Below are 19,411 nucleotides of genomic sequence, written 5' to 3' on the forward strand. Positions count from 1 at the left end.
ATTAGAGCAATGTGCTCGGCAATAACAGCACCTTGGGTACACGTTTCACGATCAAGCACGCAATCCCAGATTTCCTGTCGCTACCAGCCAAACTGGATCTGGGGATGGGCTTCTCTTCGACGACGACGACCAAAAATATTTTTTGGGCTGTTTGCGACATTGAACGTGAAACTTTCACACAAGGTGCTGTTGGCCAAGCCGAGCACATTGCTCCAATAAAAACCCCACGTTTCATTGTAAAGTTTGGAGATACAGGCACCTTTATATTTGTAACCGTGATGCTATAAGCGTGATGGAGTTGCTTTTTCCTAGTGGATGGTGTCGGCTGCATTAACCGAAAGATGAAGAGCTGAGTGAAACGGCACGTGGTGGTTACACAGACACGTCGTTGACAGGTTTCTGCACAAATGCATGATGATCATGGTTGCCTTTTGTGAAGGTACGTAAGTAAACAGCATCCAGTAACGAAGGTGTGTCAAGGTATGTGTCACATTTGCATGTAGAAGAAAGTCGAGCTGCATAAACCAATTTGTATATGTAAAAAGATACATATACATATTGAATGAGTCACTCATCCTGAAACTCAATGGAGGGATCACTTCACTTTTTCTCTTCTCAAGCTCATCCCACTTCCCACACCTCCTTATTGTATCACAAAAGCCATGTACTTCTTGCATGACCGATAACCGGACTACCTTTATTATTCCATCTTCGAAGCAATAGTATGTAATCCACAAGCTAGCAACCTCCAACAAGCGTGTAATAAATAAACAATGCTTTACTTCATCTAGCTATCTTGCTACTGTACATTGCCACCACCATCGTCGTAGTCGTCCTCCGGCATCATTCCTACTCGTACTCGTCACCAGTCGTCAATTTCATCCGTCACACCAACATCCAAAAATACACAAATTGAAAAGAATGGGATCTTGCAGGCTTCTTTTTGTATCTCGTTGTCGTCATCATTGTCATTGTTGTAGATGGGGTGATCATCGTAATCGTCATTGTTGTGAATGTGGTAATCATCGTAATCGTCGTCTCTACAAATAAGAAAGCAGCCAAATTAGACCATCTGATACCGGGAATGATGGCGATTTGGTATAGCGTTAGGCGATCCTCTCCAAGGAAGAAAGCAAATCAGAAGGAATTCACAAACCAAATCACCACCATCCGAGCAACTTCGGGCGATCCCTTGTTCTTGAGAAAGCACTGCACGAATCACGCAAGGCCAGTTCGATCCATGGCAAGGAAGGACATCACTTACGTAGAGTCCAGGCTCATAGTTGTTCTCATTCATCCTCTCCAAAGAAAGAATGATCCCCAATCCTTCCAATCATTTCTCACCTCATGAAAAGAAATCCTCAAGGGAAAGAACGAGCCTATCACGAGAAGAGCGTGTTGGTTCAACACATTCACAGGCTGTTGCAAATCCCCTTTTACCTCAACACGGTGACCATGCTCTTCCAAAAACCATCGTCGTCGACCTCAACGCAGGCCTATAGAGCCCTGGACGCGTTCCAAGAAGCTTTTCCAGCACACTTGGCTAGTGCAGAGCGACGCAGCGGCCACTTGATATAGGCTGGGACTTGAACCCAAAGAGATGATGATGATGCCCCCAAGTTGCATTGCCTGACCAAAGAAACCTATTCAATTCATTATTAGCACACACGCACAATAAACGCCCTTTTCAATGTTTGTTTCATTGTACTTGCCTTTTCCATATACACAAAGACCCGTTGTTGTTGGTTACTGGAAACCGAAAACCATGGTGTAGTGTAGTTGAGCCGAAACAGAACGCCAAACCAGCCAACGTCTTGAAACCAAACTTGCCCTCTATACAAGCTAACACGTCAATGGAACCAGTTCGGCTGGAGCATTGGACTTTCAATGTACCTGTTGACACCAAGCGTAGAGCAGGAATAGCAACGAACAAGAGGAAGCAACGATATCGCCATGGCAACAACCAACCACCAACCACGCTCTATTCCTCAGCATTTGGACACACTCACTCCCTGATAATGCAAGTTCAGAACGACATTAACACCTCACAGCCAACAAGAGCACTCTTTTATAATACATTACCTTGATCGAGATGTCGTGAATGGAATAAGGAAAGGTGGGAGAAAAAGAAGAGAAGCGTTGTCTCCAAGTCGTGGAGCGCATAAATTCCCCCAGTGAGCTGACAATCCTCCCTGGGGCCACACTGAGCCCGTTCACTCACCTTACACGCACACACCATCCTCACCCATCATCATCATTATGATAGATAATACATGTGAATATATCAAATCATCATCAAGTATAGTAAAGTTGCCTATCATTTTGTACTACTATTATTATCATTATTACTGTTCCTGTGGGTCATTAGAATCTTGATATCCCTGGCTCCAATTTCTCCATGTATATTATGATTGGTATCAACCCTTTTTCAACGAGTACTGCTTGACAAAAAGCGAGCTCATAAATGCTATATGTAAGGTGAGCAACGTCACTCAAGGAGTGATACTCTCAGGTCCTCCCATTTACAACGTACCTATACCTGAAAATACCACCATCAAATACCAGAGCCTTTTGTACGCGTCATTGTATACCATTATGGCTGCATCAAAGTAAGCTGAAGGTAGGCCATCGCGGATAAATGTGGGATTATCGAAAATGCGTTTTGCGTACTCTGGTGGTATCATTCGTGGAAGGTTGTTTTGGAGGTACAAGTTGATGAGAGCAAATGCTAACGCAACGCCAATCCCTCCGCCCAACATAAATGTGTAACTAAGCAACCCTGATACCACAGCTAACAAAGTGCTGGTTATGAGAAGCAAGTACCTAGTAGAAACGATGAATGTCGTCCTTACCAATATCTCTTTCTTCAACGGAAGCCTGAATAGCAACAGCACTGGATCCGGCAATGCCACCCATACCAATGCCTCCAATCAACATAGCACCGAAAATCTCTATATCATACATCCGGTTGAATGTTAGTATCAAATACAGTAATGCATCCATAAAATTAAATCTTACCTGCCCAGCTTGTGTTGGCGTCAAATAAGATGAACAAACCAAAGCCGATGCCATGCAATACGAATCCACCAGAGAGTGGCGGGCGATAGTATCCTCTTAATGTGATGAACCATCCCACCACAAACGTTGCTATCATAAAGCATACATAGAGCGGTATCAGTCGTACGCCTGAAATCATAGAAGAATCCGCATGTACGATTTGAAAATACGTGGGTGCGTGATACACAGCTGCGATATACATTAAGCCGTATGATAAATTGCAAATGCTCAGACATACAACAGGGAGCTTGATGAATAATCGGGGAGGCAGCAATGGCTCGATGGCAACTTTGTTCTCGACAAAGATCAACAAAGCAACTAATAGGGGAGTAGATGCCAGCGGAGCCTAGTATATGTCGCCAACGTCAAACATCTCTATCACAATGATTGACATCCTTATTTCACTTACAATAATGAGCGGAGACTTCCATGGATACCCTTGAGTGATAAAGCTCATGGCCAACATGAAAAGAACCGTAGCACCCATAACAAGGAGAATACCTATGTAGAAAAAGTCATATCGTAATTAGGATGATGACGTATAGTGGATTTGTCGTACGTACCTGTATAATCAATGCGTTGAAGCTTGGTGCTGAGATTCTCCTTTTCGATGGGCAGATGAAGGAAAAGCGCAATAATTATCATTCCTATGACACCGGAAGGGATTCTGATTGCTACATGAATGATTTCCCGAACGCATGTAGGGTTAACCCTTCTACTTACATGACAAAGAAGATGCCTCGCCAGCTCACGTGATCGGTCAATGTGCCCTACAATGAGTCACGTAATCATTTGAGTTTTTGTGCATTCTACTTTTGCACCAACAATAGTATCAGCAAGACATACGCCAATAAAAGGGCCACAGATGGTAGCAAAGGTAAAACAACCATGGATGAGCCTGTACAATACATATCAGCACATGAAGTCTTAGGTGCAATAGGTACCTTATTTTTACCCTTCATAGCTTGCACGTTTGTCTAGTGGCACGATATCAGCTACAATAATGTAGGTCTTGCATGGTTGCTGTATTGAGCTTATCATTCGTTTGCATCTAATTTGCCCCATATGACATACCAAGGGATATATCTAATAGGACATGTTGAGTCGTGATGGTCGCGTTAAAACAACGTGTGATGCACCTACGGCTGCAACACCGATGCCTTGAAAGGCACGTGCTGTAATCAACCATGTCATAGACTAGAGATGTGCAACAGCTGTCAGCTCAATAATAAATGTCAATAATGCTTGCAATTGTACGCAACCTGTGATACACCACACAATGCAGAACATATTAGAAAGAAAGAAAGTGCACCAAGAAAGATACATTTGCGACCGAAGATATCTGATAGTTTGGCCCATATGGGTTCTACATGAGCCATAGACAGCAGCCAACAGCACAACCATTCCTCAGTTTTCAGGGTCTTTGCCCGCATAGAAAAAGGGTGTATACGTTACGGAAGGCGTTTTGAGTGACGATATAGCTATGCAGCACATGCATGTTAGCAATGAATGGATGTCTCTCGTTGTGTTTTATGTTATCCATTCGATCCTTACATGGTGACCACCCAAGATGAGATGGATATGGCGTCCAATTCTGATCCAATTTTAGGGAGAGCTGTGGATACAACAGTGCTGGGATGCAAACAAAGATAATGAGTTCGTATTGTATGCTTGTTAACGCCTTCAAGCGGATCCATACGCGTATACTCACAACTCTAATCCTGTGGAAAATAGTGACAGCTGCAAACCAAAAAAGATCAGGTACCATTTCCATCGTGGATTTGTATTCGTAGCAGTAGCAACTTTAGCCACATCTTCATCAGCAGCTATTCGATCACTATCCATGGTAACGGCAACACTGCTTGCGTTGTCTCTCAAAGCATCACCGATTGGCGGAGGTGGATTCGATTGTTTTGTCGCCATATCTTGGATCATGATAGCCATTGTACAATCGTGTACATACACTTTATATTATAAGAGAAGGAGAAAAGAAGAGAAATGTGGGGCTGAAAGGCGCTTTTATGCGCGATCAAAGATACCGACGTTGTGTATAAACATATGGCTAGTAGGTGCATGTATCGTATTACTGTATCCTACGACGATAAAGCTCTCTTGTCACGAACATCAGCTTGTATTGAATAGCATACAATATGGCATGTTTGCCGCAAGTTATGGTTGCTGTTTCTTTTGCTGGTGGTAACCATTGGAGAAGCCCTTTGCGTTTGATGGGATTACAAGGTGGTGTTTGGAATCCTTTGTATAGTTGTCAACATGTCTCCAAGGCTTTGCTATCACTTACAAGGCATTGAAAATGAAAATCATCCTTGCAGTAGATGGTAGGTTCAGCACATTAAACGTGGCCATCCAAGGTATGTAAATTTTTAAGCGTCTAGAAACACTTGGAATATTGCACTTCGTCGTTGAAGGCTTCTATGCATGTACGCCACTTGAACAAATACATAGGGGGTAAGCACAGCTTCGCAAACTCATTTGTTATGATCTTCTCCTGCCTCAAATAACTTTTACGACACCCTAATTCTCTGCATTCAGAAGCCCTGCCCCTTACCATCTTATATCCAGTGTCAAATATCACATTTATGTATATGCATGTGACACGCACGCTCTACTTGTGCATAACAGCTACCCTCTTAATAACTACGTAACAGCTGCTGATCCGTTGCCAGGCTTTGGTATTGGCCCGATATTGACGTGGGTGACCTATTTGGGTTCTTGTTGGGCTCTGAGACATTGTGACTTTGCCTATCGTTGCCTTCTTCATGTATGGTATCATCGCTGTCAACCCGGATCAATGAGAACTGCTTTATAAAAAGCGAGCTCACGAATGCTGTATGTAGGATGAACAGAGTTACTCAAGGATGTGCATTCTCGTGCCCTCCCACTTGCAACGTACCTATACCAGAAAATATCACCATCAAGTACCATAATCGCTTGTAGGCGTCATTGTAGACCGCTATGGCTGCATCAAAGTACTGTGAAGGAAGGCCATCACGAACAAAGCCGGGGTATTCGAAAATGCGGTCAGCGTATTCAGGTGGAATCATTCGAGGAAGGTTGTTTTGAAGGTACAAGTTGATGAGAGCAAATGCCAAAGCAGCGCCAAGTCCTCCACCCAACATGAACGTATATGCAAGCAATCCTGAGGCCACAGCTGTTGCAATGTCGGAAATGAGCGACAAATATGGGGTAAAACAATGCATATCCATCCTATCCCCTCCACCCTTACCGATATCCCTTTCTTCAACGGCAGCTTGAAGTGCAATAGCACTGGATCCAACAATGCCTCCCGTTCCAACACCTCCAATGACCATGATTCCTTGTATCTCTGTAACGCCCCACCCAATTAGACATTGGTATCGGATGGTGTACACTTTGGTCACTTACCTGCCCAGCTTGTGTTGGCATCAAACAAAAAGAACAAACCAAAGCAAATAACGTACAACGCCATGCCACCAGAGAGCGGTAGTCGATAGCCTCCTTTCAGTGTAATGTACCACCCTACAGCGAACGCCACTATCATGGAACACACGTCAAGAGGTATGAGTCGCATCCCTGATTGCATTGCCGAATCGCCAAAAACAACTTGAAAGTAGGTTGGGACGTAGTACATGAAAGCGGTGTAGGCGATGCCCCATGACAGGTTGTAAATGTTGAAACACACGACAGGGACATTGGTGAACAATCGAGGAGGCAGCAATGGTTCAATGGCAACTTTGGTTTCGACATAGATCAGTAAAGCAACAAGGACGGTGGCGGATACCACCGGAGCCTATGGCGCGCATTAATGGAAAACAACACTCCCTCACCATGCCGTCCCTTGTAGGTCCACTTACAATAATGAAAGGAGACTCCCATGGATATCCTTGACTGATAAAGCTCATGGCCAGCATGAAAAGAACCGTAGCTCCCATAACCATTAGAATCCCTATGTAGAAAAAGTCATATCGTAAATAAGATGATACCATTTAGTGCACGTACCTGCATAGTCAATGCGTTTAAGCTTGTTTCGGAGATCTTGTTTTTCAACTGGCAAATGAAGGAAGAGCGCAATAATGATCATCCCTATGACACCGAGAGGAATTCTAATTGTCATATATGAGTGAATGGTTTGACAAAGGCATAGGCAGGTGTCTTTGTACTTACATGACAAAGAAAATCCCTCGCCAGCTCACGTGGTCGGTCAATGTGCCCTACAATGAACCACACAATGATTCTTGTTGAGTTTTTGTCCATCCTACTTTGGAGGTATTATAGTATCAGAAAGCTTACACCAACAAAAGGACCGCATACTGTAGCAAAGGTAAAGCAAGCTTGAATGAGCCTATGCTATAGATGTTAACACAAGAAATCCCAAATGCAAGTGATACCTCATTTTTTACCCTTCATAGCTGGCACGTTTATCCAGTGGCACAATGTCTGCCACAATAATGTACATCTTGGATGATTGCCGATTTGAGTCCAAAAGTCATTCAGCTTCTTTTTTCCTGATCACACACATACCAATGGAAATACCTATCATGATGTAGTACATGCATTCATTATCCAGGGTGGTTAAGAACGTTAACTTAAGAACAATGACACTCACCCCAGCAACACCGATCCCTTGAAAGGCACGTGCCGCAATCAGCCATGTCATAGACTAGAAATGTGCAATAGCTGTCAGCTCGATAATAAATGTCAATAAAGCTTGCGATTGTACGCAACCTGTGACACGCCACACAATGCGGAACATGTCAGAAAGAGGGAGAGTGTAACAAGCAAGATACATTTGCGACCGAAGATATCCGAAAGTTTGGCCCATATGGGTTCTACATGAATTACACAATCATCATCATCCTTAGTTTCACAATGACGCGCTAGTGCTCAGCAAAGGAATGTATACGTTACGGAACGCGTTCTGAGTGACGATATAGCTATACACGGATTCATGTAACAAATAAATGGCTGTGTTTGTTTGTTAGGCTATCCATGCGACCCTTTACCTTGTGACCACCCAAGATGAGATGAGCATGGCATCCAAGTCGGAACCGATTTTGGGTAAAGCTGTGGATACAATGGAGCTAAAAACCATGATGGTGAATGAAAAAAAGATATACAAGCTGTGGGTATCCATATGCTTACTACTCTAACGCTGATGAAAATAATGCCAGCTGCAGACCAAAAAAGATGAGATACCACTTCCATCGAGGATTTGTATTGGCAGCCACTGCAGCCTTGTTTGCAGCAATAGCGACCCGATCACTCTCCAAGGTCACAGCAATGCTGCTGGCGGTATCTCTTGAAGTATCACCGATGGGTGTATTCAGTGATTTTGTCGACATAATGAGCGTCACTACTGCCGCTACACTGCCGTGTGCAAGTTGAGATATAAATGAAAGAAATGGAAAAGAGGAGTGTGTGGATGAATGTGTCGGGTGGTACTGGGAAACACACGTTTGGTTTCACTGTTATGCCGCTTCGGGGAATGACTCGAGTCATGCACAATTGCCCGGCATTGTTGCATGAATGTACGACAAGTCATAATAAAGCACGAACGCGCCATTTGGTGCAAAGATCAAATCTTGTTGCCATGGATACCATCACCTTATCTTGTATAAAGTGGCATGTGAAACGCACATGAATAGGTGGCTCATTTGTGAAATCCAAAGTAAAAGCATTTAAAGGCATGTTCTTTTGAGTACCATTGGGAGCCACAACTATTGCGTTCTATAATGTAATGCTAATTATACCGGGCTTTGCTCTTGGAAACGGCAGCATTGTTGAGGGATAGGTATTTTGCTCTACGAGTAGTAGGATATCGACTTTCAAATTACACCTATGGATAAGGGCTCAAGCTACACAAGGTTAGTTGCATACATAGGTTGACCCATTGATAGGTCCATGATCATCATCAGAAGCATGTAGGGCTTTATGCTCCTACATAGGAAGTTCGATTACAATGACACATTTGGTGGCGAAAGGAGATCATATCAGTGACTCAAGGCTCATATTTGGAAACACACGTTTTGAGTAATCACATAGGTAAAAGACGAAAAGGCTGTATCAATCATAGTATTGTGTGCGTGTGAGAGAGAGAAAGAGAGAGCTAAATTCAACATAGATGACGGCAAGGAAAATAGTAGCACAAGCTGGGATGTAAAATGGCCAGAGGGGGTTGGTTGCTCTATAACATTTCTATAGCAAAGTTGGTGACCTGAGGAAGATAAGCGTGGGAGCTGAGATCAAGAACAAAGACATCATCGAAAAAGTGCTTGCCATCATAACCACCAAAGATGAACAGCCTGCTGTCATATAAAACCATGGTGTGATAGCCTCGTGCAGTTGGGGCGTTCCCATATACCCGGCGAATTTCCCATGCCATTGTAACTATCGCTTCTATAAGCATGATGTGTATATTTACACCCTCACAACATTCTCACACAATCCAATCCACAACGTACCGAAATTGAGCATAAGCAAATCATTGCAATAATGTGAGCCGTCATGTCCACCAGTGACAAAGAGATACGACCCAACACAAACGGGAGCATGAGAGAGACGAGGGACCTGAGGATCAAGTTTGACGCGATGCCAAGCATTGGAGGGTAGATCCAAAAGATAGACATCCCCAAAACAGGTATGACCATCACTTCCACCATAAACCACTAGCTTCTCACCGACCAGCGTGCCGCTATGGTATCCTCTTGGTTCTGGTTTTGGTCCCGTTGTTTCAATCAATTGCCATGTTTTGTTTTGAATGTCATAGCTGTATGTGTCATTGAGTGCATGGATGCCATCGCCACCACCAAAAATATACATGTGACCACGCCAAACAACCGATACATGAGCTCGACGAGGTGATGGACAAGGACCTGATGTCGTTGGACATGACCAAATCAATGATGCTGTGTCGAACTTGTACAAGTGATTGTAATAGTGTGGACCATCTCCTCCACCAAAGATGTAAATGCAATCCTCATGCACCACGGCGCTGTGTGCTCGACAAGGTGGTGGCGTTTCTCCATATGTCTTTGGTTTGTTCCATGTAAATGTATCTATAATTGCCACATTCGGATGAGACAACAGCACCTATATACAACGCCTTGTTTCAATGCAATTGCATACCTAGATCAAGTGCATAGAGCTTGCCAAATCCACCTCGGCTATCAGTGCCACCAAATACATACATGGTCCCATTTACAGGCACGCTTGTGTGTGCACGAATGGGACGGGGACCATGGCCGTAAGTCACTGCTCTTGACCAATACATAGCTGGTGCTGGTGCAGGTGTGATGTCGGATATCGTTCTGTTGCAAATTGTAGCATCGTATGTTGCCTTTTACTTCTGAGTCACCCGACAACAGCTCATATAATAACAACAATCCTTGTCTCTTTGTATACTGACCTTATACTTCGTGTGCTTGTCAAGGTGCTCAAGGTCCGCTTGCTCTTGGAATGAGCACTGCGATCAGAAGGTCGCCGTAATTGCGACATTGCTGTGGTTGTATTTATATGCGTGGTGTGATATGTGCTACTGTGAAGAAGAGTGATAAAAAAGAAAGAGAGAAGGGTGGGAACACAGACTTACGCCAAATGAAATAGATCAGCTTGTGTCGCTGCTATCTCGCCTCCTTTCCGGAGTCCGTAATCTCTCAGCGCGCACACGCCCTAGTCATCCTCGTCGTCGTCGCCGTCGTCGTCATGGATCATGTTGACCATTATTAATTATAACACAATAAAGAATGCTATGGATCTTCCCTTTTCATATCTTTAATTCTATCATTGTTCGTTCCAAATGGATTCAAATGAATCAAATGGATATTGCTTTACGCTTGTCAGCTTACACCCACGTTCAAGAACACGTTTGTGTGAAGGTTACACAAAAGGGGCCAAGGGGGAGGAGAGCAACCGAAAGACTAAAACATTGCTGTTTTGCCGGGAAATGGGATTTTTACTTTTATAGAGATGCTGTGTGCTTGTGATTATCTACAATTGAATGCTAGCTAGTGGTACATTATCCTCGTGCATGTCCTCTTGTTGTAGTCGTTTTAACATGTTCTTTAAATGAATCGTCCTTTGTAAGCCACGATGCTGTATAGGTGGAGGATGACGCAGCTTATGGTGAGTAGCTCGAGAAAGGATCATACGTTGATGCCATGCTGATTGGGATATGGATGATGATGATGTTGGTATAGATGATTGGTTGGGTACTTGAAGGAGTGTAGTGGTAGTACTGGTATTGGTTGCCATGGTAGCAGTAGCATTGGTTTTTTGTATCTTGTTGACATGGTGATGGTGGTGTTGTTTCCCTCCTCTTCCAGCGAGCTGCTGTCCACTGTTGGCGGAGAAGTACCTGACAACCTTATCAAATATCATTGCATGACGACGCACACCCGCTCCAAGTACAACAAGAGACGTTCAAATGTCAAAAAAAGGTTTAGGAAAAAAATGAAAGGAGTAATTAGACGAGATCCTGACGTCCTTTTATATCAAGAGCCATCCTCATCAAGAAAGAAAAAGCTATTTTTGTCTTTTTGCTATTTCGCATTCCCGGCTCCAATGGGCTTGTTGCGGATAGCCAATGACACTTGAAGTATGGATGCAAGTTGACCGGAAAAGGCAGTTGGGTAATCCGAGCGCAACCAGGGAAAGAATGGAAAAAGCCACGAGGTGCGTGCGTGTGTGTGTGGGTGTGTGTCAATGTCAACCAAACCCACCCCCTTGTTCCTCCGCTCTCTATTTTTGTAATTCCTAATGTCAACCAAAGCCAAACTCACATTGGGTGCTTCCATCGTCCTCTGCTGTGGTACCATTTACGGTGTTCATTACCTTCAGCGCTTTGAAAAAGACGTACGTCAGCTTTACTATATATAAACGTATCCAGTTGATAATGTTTATGTGTGTGTATGTATGTTTATAGCTTATGCGTCAGGGATTGGAGAAGGATGATGAACGCCGACGAAAGTTACAACAACGTGAAGAAAACATGCGAGAGCTTGAGGAGCAACAAGCATTACATCAGGAACTTTTGAAGACACAAACAGTATCCAAACTACCATCTAGTGAACCTGCGTCCGAAGACGATTAATTACAGCCACCATCATCCAACTTCCATCCCTTCTTCTTTCATCCTGCCATGTCATTTACCCTGTACAATTCCATGCCAACGAATCATAAAAGTAGTAGTTGCATTTCTCGCAATAGCATCGATATCCATCCAACAGAAATATGGCGCATAATCTATAAGGATAATGCAAATAGAATAGCATCATTATGGGATCAATAGGCGAGAGATTGGCTAACATACAATCACGTGATTGACAACGTAGTCTTATGAGTGCATTTTCTTCTGCAAAAGGAGGATAGATAGCCTAGTGCAAAGATCCCAATGGGTAAATCCTTTCATCGGAAGCCATAATATCGCTACACCCACCTCCATTTGAACATAGCAAAAGTCGATGGATGGCATTGTTTGATGATGATGGATATTGCCACCTTGTTCATTTCCAGATCCTGATTTATGTATTGACTATCAATCAAACCAAGGTTCAATCATATCACTGGTGAAGCCATCTTCCTAATTTATCAATCCATGTACCCCAGCAAGCACTTCCTTTTGTGATCACTGAAATAACCTCGCCCATCATTGCACTCCCACACGCCCCTTTCTTCCATCATGTCGCTCTTCGATTGCTCACATCTTCAAAGCCCAACTTGATCATGATAGATGATCCTTTTTGTGAGCGATCCATGTACACACCCTACCACCCTAACCAGTATCACCGTCGAGCATACTCTTCAATATAGCAACACTCGTAATGTTTGATGATGAATTTGTTGAAGGATATATTTCAATGATAATGCGCTTGACATATAGTGAAGTGGTGGATGATTGAATCGATAACCAAAGTGTGAAAGGAAAGACAGCCCTCTGAGATATGAAGGGATCGGGTGATTGATGCGGTTACAAAATGGTGCTGTTCAAAGTCCCAATGTCTTGCGTGCATTTTCACGAACAATCTCGTTGTATCGCTCTCGATCAGTACGCCAGATTTTCTAATCCAATAAAGCCATGCATCAGATGATACAGATTTCCTCCCTTGTGCTTATGATATCAAACTTACGCAAGCATCCACATTTGCACCACTCTCATCGTTAGGTTCTAAAGATAACAAGATCATTAACCTCGTATTCGTGTTATTTGGGATGTAATGGTACTCACCTGCCAACATACTAACAACACTGAGAAGGATCTTTTCGACACTTTGTACGGGACTCCAACGTTCGGAACTGCTTTCATACATGTTGGGATCATCGCCTGGAGGGTGGAGAATAGAGATACACACCGTGCCATTGGCATAGACATTGGGATGGAAGAAATCACATGTAAAGCGCATAGTAGGTGGACTCAATGGATAATCCTTTGGGAAGGTCAATGTTGCAGGAAATAGACCTCCTTCAAATGGCGTGCCCTCGGGACCTCTGCAACATCATCATATTGGATCAGCACCTGCCCGCGTTTTAGGTTCATAATAGATAACATACGCAATAAGAGCCTCCCACTCGAAAAAGTTGTTCTCGTCAATAGGGCCTATATACATATCAATCATATCCATTAGACTTGTCGTTTGAAGAGGGTGTCGACGTGTAAAACCGTTACCTGCAGTAATGCCTTCAGGTGGATTCATTGTCAACTCTACATATACATGCCGTAACGAATGAGCCTACTATAGTCATCACACGCGTGCTTGCATACCTCGATACTCTGTCATGAGGCGCTTGAGAGCCGTCGAGCCTGTAGATCGGTTGGCGTACATTGGGGAGGTTTACGAAATGGGTAGAGAGGGAAGGAGGTGGAAATAGTAGCGAGTCGTCCTCAGCGGATGCTCCCTGATAAGCAAACCGCCTCTCACTGGGTAACTATCCTTGCTGTTGCCATACACGACCACACGTGTCATCACCATTGACTTTTTGTCATAGAGAATATCCATAAGCGTCATGTTGGTGTTGAAGAAGCTGCATCGAATCTTATCCTGGTAGTGAAGGGATCAAAAGGTTACCTTTCGACAGGGCTTGAGCATTCTTTTCTCTTTTGCGATCATAGAGATACCCATCATGCACATATAAACAAGGATGTTGTCGCCTACTATCACACTCCCAAAAATCTCTTTCCTCCATCATAACCCAAGTTGATGTGAGTATGCCAAAAGTGGATAGTTCTACCCATGTGCTGATGTCAGTGACAATTTTAGCCTTTCATTGTTATGTATCCAACTTTCATTTTCATGGTTGCCATCGTGACCACGTAGTGTCAACGAGTCTTCAACAAGGTCGTTTTGTTTGCATGTTTCCATGGCAACCATCTACACTACCTCGAGCCTTGCACACTCTTTCATTGTTATTCCATATCTACGCAACCCACACAGCTAAAAATGCACTATGAATTACATCTTTCCATCCACATTACGAATACAATGTCGCACTCATTGTTGATGACTCTTTGCTTTGAGAAAACAACATCAACGATATGTGTAACGCAATTGGCTTCAATGGCCCTGCTCTTTTTATTGGTTCAGCGGTTGTCACGGATTTTTGCTTTTCCTCCTCTAAACACAATAATGTTGACCGCTGCATTGAGATCTTCTATTACTCGAGGTGCACGATGCGCCCACACAGCTGCCAGCAGTATCCCAAAGCCAAGAGGTGGGTTGACGCTCGATACGATTCAGCTGTTTTGTTGACATGCGATGCTTTTAGGTGCCATTAAGGAGCCTGCTGATTTCCTCACAGCGATCGGTCGAGGTTGCGACGAGCATGCCAGCAAATTTGAGGTAGGATCACGTGGTGTAGAAAGATAGAAAGAATTGATACTGATGTCATGATGATGATGATAGACCTGGGAGAGCTTGTTCACTACCGATAGCCGTACAATGCGAAATGATTTCGGTATCCCAACTCGTCAACGCAAGTAAGTAGTAGTTGGCATTACAATAGTATCGAGATGATACTCACATGGTGATACAGGTACATTTTGTCATGGCGTGAGATGTATCGTCAAGGTCGTGACTTGACATCCATCAGTGAATCCAAGAAGAAAAAGTAGACTATATATATCATCATTGACAACACCCCCTCGATTCGACATTTCCACCTTGCCTACTTTTGATTTTCGACAATAGACCTACTTTTATGCATTCATTGATGGGATGGTTGCGGTTTAGGGGCGTATTCAACTGGGTACCTGAGCCATGCATGCGAACGTAATCAATCGATATCCATCATCTACCTCATTGCATCGGCTTTCGGTTGGCTTTCGGAATGGTGGATTCCTTTCAGTCATATTAACAAAGGATTCAATGACAGATAAGAAAAAAGGCAGTATGAATGTATCCACAAATGGTGGTTTGCGTATGTATTTGTATTTATCCGTCATGTTGTTGGGATGTTGGGGGAATGAACAAATGGCTGTCGGCAAGAACAAGCATGCGTTGTTTATGCGAGCGACACGTGATTTGACATGGTTGCCTCGTTTGCTTTGTAAAGAGAGTGAGAGAGATCTTGATACAAATAGCTTGTGTGTGAGAACGATAACGAGGCATTTCTGCTTGAAAGGAGTAATCAGGAGCACCATCGGCATTAGACTCTGCTACGTCAAAGATAATTTTATACATGCAAGAAAAGCCTCGAAGATGTGCATTCTCTATGCAGCCACGTACATTTACTTTGCCGCTTTCTCCTTTTCTATCTTTTTATAGAGCACGCCTAAACGGCACATAGGAAGAAGAAAGCTAAAAGTGGATGCATCAACAAAATACATACTGTGATAATGTGTCAAGCAGAATGTGCAGATCTGTTTACTGTTGGTCATGCCGGAGGTGGGGAAGAGAGTATAAAGTAACGTGACACAGAATGGGTCTGGGATAGGTTGACGCCTTGGTAACATGTTGAACAAAGAGGCAAACAATGTTGTACTACCATCAAGGAGATAACAATCGATATATGGGGTCACTTGTACCATGTGGATGGGGGCATGGGTGCCAGGGCCTATCGTCATGAGGTTCCTACATTTACTTGTGATAGTAGAAAAAGAATAATGATATACATCTTGCTATAAAGTATATGATGATGAGGACAAGGAGGCAATTGTGTTCATATTAACCCCACATTTTACACATACGGAAACGCCCACACATCTGTCTTTGAACATTGCAGATATTTTAGGTCGACGTATTGTAATAATATCACCACCACCACTTGGCTTCCTCTTTCTTTCTTCCTCTCTCTCTCTCTCTCTCTTTCTTTCACTCCTCTCCTTTTCTGTAAACGCTTGTCGTTATCTATATATACCCTTTCCTCCCTTTCAACCCCCTCCCCACTTGAAGAGATGCCAATGGCTAAATCAAAGAGACGCAACAACAAGACCCGAGCCAACGCTAGTAGGCCAATGTCGCAGCAGCAACCCATGACAGCACCTGGCGATCCAGCAGTGCATCCCACCACAACGGCCCCATCGTCGTCTCCATTTCAACCACTCAACATGTTTTTCCATCGATCCCGCAATTCTCGTTATTCAGCTATTCCCCAGCAACCACAGGTGAGTGAGTTATTGTTTGAACTAGGCAAGGGGTCGAGGAGAGATATTCAAGTTTGACTGACTGATCATGTTGATCTACAGACACCCCCACCTACCACCACCACCGCTGATTCTTACTTCACTACCAATGCCGCCAATGTTTTGATCGACATGGGATATGATAGCAACACCACCACACCCACAACAGGCACCACCCTCAATACCAGTAGCACCACCAATGGCAAACCCGATGGGCTTATGAACATTTACAATTCGGATGTGGATACCGCCGGGTCCCGCCGGGATTCGATTGAGGAAGATGTATGCTTTCCCAATGCAGATGAAAAGAATAGCAGTGGAATCGATTTTGATGTACTGGAAGAGTTCATTCGAGAAGAGCAACGCACCAAGGACCCACCTAGACGTAGACGCCTTTCCAACATGTCAAGGAAGCTTAATGGTTACTATGGCGACCGACTCAAGGTATGTTTTTGAATGATGGGTGATGATCTTTGATTTCTGATTTGTGTATATAATTATATAGTATCCAGAAGATCATGATACAAGCTATCGCATCACCTATTATTCGCCATCCGAACCATCCAGCATCCATGCTCGATCATTGAGTGAAATTCCATCGCATGGCGAGCGTCTTGTGACCATGATGAAAAAGGGTTGCTTTTGGATCGACATTCTCTCTCCAACCGATGCTGAAATGAAAGCACTTGGAAAGGTAAATAAAAAAGAGAGAGAGAGGGCCATTTGGAGTAAATGTATCGTTTGCATGATCATGCATGAACTTACATGATGATGTAGATTTTCCATATCCATCCACTCACGATTGAAGACATCACTATGGAAGAACCTAGAGAAAAATGTGAGGTCTTCAAGAATTATTACTTTATTTGCTTCCGCAGTTTCGATCAAGACCCATATTCCGTCAGCTATCTGCAACCATTGGACGTGTATATTATCATTCTAAAAGAAGGCGTATTGACGGTAAGTTTTCTTCTGATTGCATGTGCATGTGTATTTGTATGGTGCCAGCAACAACAACAGCATCTGTGATGAATCTAAAAAAGGATACGCACATGGTGTCGCGTGAGGAGAAGGAGTGAGAGAGTGAGATGTGGATGCGGGGGGCGATGCTTTCGACATGGGCTGGTTGTTGTTTTTTGGCTGTTGCATCATGCGTCCATGAAGAAATTTGTTGGCTGACGGCACTCTTACGCACAATTTAGTTTCATTTCAGGCCAACGCCTCATCCATACAGTGTTCGTAAACGTATTAAACAACTAAAAGACTACATCCATGTGACGCCAGGTATATAAAAAAGGATGGGAAAACGATGAACAACATACTCATCACTTTACGTAGATTGGATTTGCTATGCCATTCTTGACGACATTACTGACTCGTTTGCACCATTGATACGCACCATTGAATTTGAAGTTGATTCTATCGATGAACTTGTATTGATCCTCAAGGAATCGGAACAATCAGATATGTTACGGCGCATTGGGTATTGTCGCAAGAGGATGATGGGTCTTTTGAGATTACTGGTATCCAAGGCGGATGTGATCAAGACATTGGTGAAGCGTGGTGAGACTCAAGCCATGGATGGTGGAACGCGTCCGGCACTTTCAAGTGAGGTTGCATTGTATCTCGGTGATGTTCAAGGTAAAAATCATGTTGGCGTGGGTAACACGCATATCGTGCATGTGCTAACCCCGATAGTAGATCACATCATTACCATGCTGCAGTCGTTGAACCATTACGAAAAAATCTCGTCACGCTCACACTCGAATTACCTTGCACAAATCTCTATTGAAATGACACAGACCAACAATGAAATCAACGACGTTCTTTCAAAGTTGACAGCACTTGGTAGTGTCCTTATACCCATGAATCTTGTCACCGGCCTTTGGGGAATGAATGTCCAAGTGCCTGGACAATTTCAGGTAAGAAGAGGGTGATTTTATCTCCATGTGATTACATGCGTGTATATTAACTTGGATAATGAACCAATAGGAGGATTTGACTTGGTTCCTTTGCATCATGTCGTCAATTCTCTTTTTCTGTATCTGTTCAACAATGCTGATGCGGTATTACAATATTGTATAGAAATCGCCCTCTCTCACTCCTCACGCCTCCTCATCCCCTACAACAACAAATTACCTGCATCATGCCGCTTCTTTTTTGCTTATAGAGACATTCGACAATGATGTCTGTCTTTTTTCTTGCTTTGCTTTACCACTTTTTCTTTTTTGGCCTCCTCCCCAGCGAGTCATTCTTAGCATTATATATATATTCACCATTTTCGCTTTCACACGCACACGCTCGCTTTGCATATGTCTTTTTTGACTTGATACAATATAATGAAGCTTTTGCATTACATGAAACAATCATTGTGAAGGAAGGTGTGGAATTGACAAAAGGGATATTCAGGTAACCAATAATAAACGCACTCACAGGGGCAACCAAAACCACGCACGCACACACATACAGAACTGCTTTGACAGTCCGAAAGAGCTGGTTCAACATCACTTCCCACCAGTCAAACAATCTTTCTTTCTTTCTTTCACTCACTCTCACTCTCGCTCTCGCTCTCTCTCACGCACACACATACACACACACACTACACATAAACACACACCCTCTTCTCTTTATTGCGTACTCTTACACTTTTCTTGTTTACGCTATCTTTTCTTTGTCTTTCCTTTCTCTCTCTCTCATTCTCTCTTCCTTTACACACACAAGTCCGGCGTAAACGTCTCTTTATCA

General features: G+C 43.4%; 9 protein-coding genes across 9 annotated transcripts; 3 read left to right on the forward strand and 6 right to left on the reverse strand.

The window, feature by feature from the left end:
* Positions 1-2,417: 2,417 nt before the first annotated feature.
* On the reverse strand, positions 2,418-4,980 carry O0I10_001637 (uncharacterized protein; the record flags this gene model as incomplete). The annotated part of the gene is made up of 14 exons (XM_058481729.1): positions 2,418-2,467; positions 2,534-2,791; positions 2,853-2,951; positions 3,019-3,403; positions 3,467-3,558; positions 3,621-3,724; positions 3,781-3,827; positions 3,904-3,955; positions 4,013-4,143; positions 4,201-4,254; positions 4,320-4,423; positions 4,513-4,538; positions 4,612-4,689; positions 4,769-4,980. The coding sequence occupies 14 exons, from the start codon at positions 4,978-4,980 to the stop codon at positions 2,418-2,420; spliced, it is 1,692 nt and encodes a 563-aa protein (XP_058347586.1).
* Positions 4,981-5,705: 725 nt separating this feature from the next.
* On the reverse strand, positions 5,706-7,510 carry O0I10_001638 (uncharacterized protein; the record flags this gene model as incomplete). The annotated part of the gene is made up of 9 exons (XM_058481730.1): positions 5,706-5,902; positions 5,969-6,226; positions 6,302-6,400; positions 6,460-6,844; positions 6,909-7,000; positions 7,054-7,157; positions 7,219-7,265; positions 7,345-7,396; positions 7,455-7,510. 9 exons carry the CDS (start codon positions 7,508-7,510, stop codon positions 5,706-5,708), a joined length of 1,290 nt encoding a protein of 429 aa, XP_058347587.1.
* Positions 7,511-7,563: 53 nt separating this feature from the next.
* On the reverse strand, positions 7,564-8,396 carry O0I10_001639 (uncharacterized protein; the record flags this gene model as incomplete). Its single annotated transcript, XM_058481731.1, has 6 exons — positions 7,564-7,587; positions 7,661-7,714; positions 7,780-7,883; positions 7,963-7,988; positions 8,058-8,135; positions 8,197-8,396. 6 exons carry the CDS (start codon positions 8,394-8,396, stop codon positions 7,564-7,566), a joined length of 486 nt encoding a protein of 161 aa, XP_058347588.1.
* Positions 8,397-9,238: 842 nt separating this feature from the next.
* Positions 9,239-10,548, reverse strand: O0I10_001640 (uncharacterized protein; the record flags this gene model as incomplete). Its single annotated transcript, XM_058481732.1, has 4 exons — positions 9,239-9,441; positions 9,516-10,109; positions 10,180-10,361; positions 10,460-10,548. The coding sequence occupies 4 exons, from the start codon at positions 10,546-10,548 to the stop codon at positions 9,239-9,241; spliced, it is 1,068 nt and encodes a 355-aa protein (XP_058347589.1).
* A 492-nt stretch (positions 10,549-11,040) lies between these two features.
* O0I10_001641 (uncharacterized protein) lies at positions 11,041-11,430 on the reverse strand (the record flags this gene model as incomplete). The annotated part of the gene is made up of 1 exon (XM_058481733.1): positions 11,041-11,430. One exon carries the CDS (start codon positions 11,428-11,430, stop codon positions 11,041-11,043), a length of 390 nt encoding a protein of 129 aa, XP_058347590.1.
* A 378-nt stretch (positions 11,431-11,808) lies between these two features.
* O0I10_001642 (uncharacterized protein) lies at positions 11,809-12,142 on the forward strand (the record flags this gene model as incomplete). Its single annotated transcript, XM_058481734.1, has 2 exons — positions 11,809-11,904; positions 11,975-12,142. 2 exons carry the CDS (start codon positions 11,809-11,811, stop codon positions 12,140-12,142), a joined length of 264 nt encoding a protein of 87 aa, XP_058347591.1.
* An 893-nt stretch (positions 12,143-13,035) lies between these two features.
* Positions 13,036-13,871, reverse strand: O0I10_001643 (ubiquitin-conjugating enzyme E2-18 kDa; the record flags this gene model as incomplete). Its single annotated transcript, XM_058481735.1, has 6 exons — positions 13,036-13,110; positions 13,179-13,216; positions 13,277-13,536; positions 13,600-13,645; positions 13,715-13,750; positions 13,811-13,871. The coding sequence occupies 6 exons, from the start codon at positions 13,869-13,871 to the stop codon at positions 13,036-13,038; spliced, it is 516 nt and encodes a 171-aa protein (XP_058347592.1).
* An 801-nt stretch (positions 13,872-14,672) lies between these two features.
* On the forward strand, positions 14,673-15,157 carry O0I10_001644 (uncharacterized protein; the record flags this gene model as incomplete). The annotated part of the gene is made up of 4 exons (XM_058481736.1): positions 14,673-14,757; positions 14,812-14,885; positions 14,949-15,022; positions 15,079-15,157. 4 exons carry the CDS (start codon positions 14,673-14,675, stop codon positions 15,155-15,157), a joined length of 312 nt encoding a protein of 103 aa, XP_058347593.1.
* A 1,287-nt stretch (positions 15,158-16,444) lies between these two features.
* Positions 16,445-18,751, forward strand: O0I10_001645 (uncharacterized protein; the record flags this gene model as incomplete). Its single annotated transcript, XM_058481737.1, has 8 exons — positions 16,445-16,648; positions 16,730-17,110; positions 17,172-17,360; positions 17,444-17,626; positions 17,869-17,950; positions 18,005-18,307; positions 18,368-18,588; positions 18,659-18,751. The coding sequence occupies 8 exons, from the start codon at positions 16,445-16,447 to the stop codon at positions 18,749-18,751; spliced, it is 1,656 nt and encodes a 551-aa protein (XP_058347594.1).
* Between the last annotated feature and the right edge of the window lie 660 nt (positions 18,752-19,411).

The sequence above is a fragment of the Lichtheimia ornata genome (genome assembly GCF_029851405.1).
Source record: "Lichtheimia ornata isolate CBS 291.66 chromosome Unknown scaffold00004, whole genome shotgun sequence".
In the NCBI taxonomy this organism is placed as follows: Eukaryota; Fungi; Mucoromycota; class Mucoromycetes; order Mucorales; family Lichtheimiaceae; genus Lichtheimia; species Lichtheimia ornata.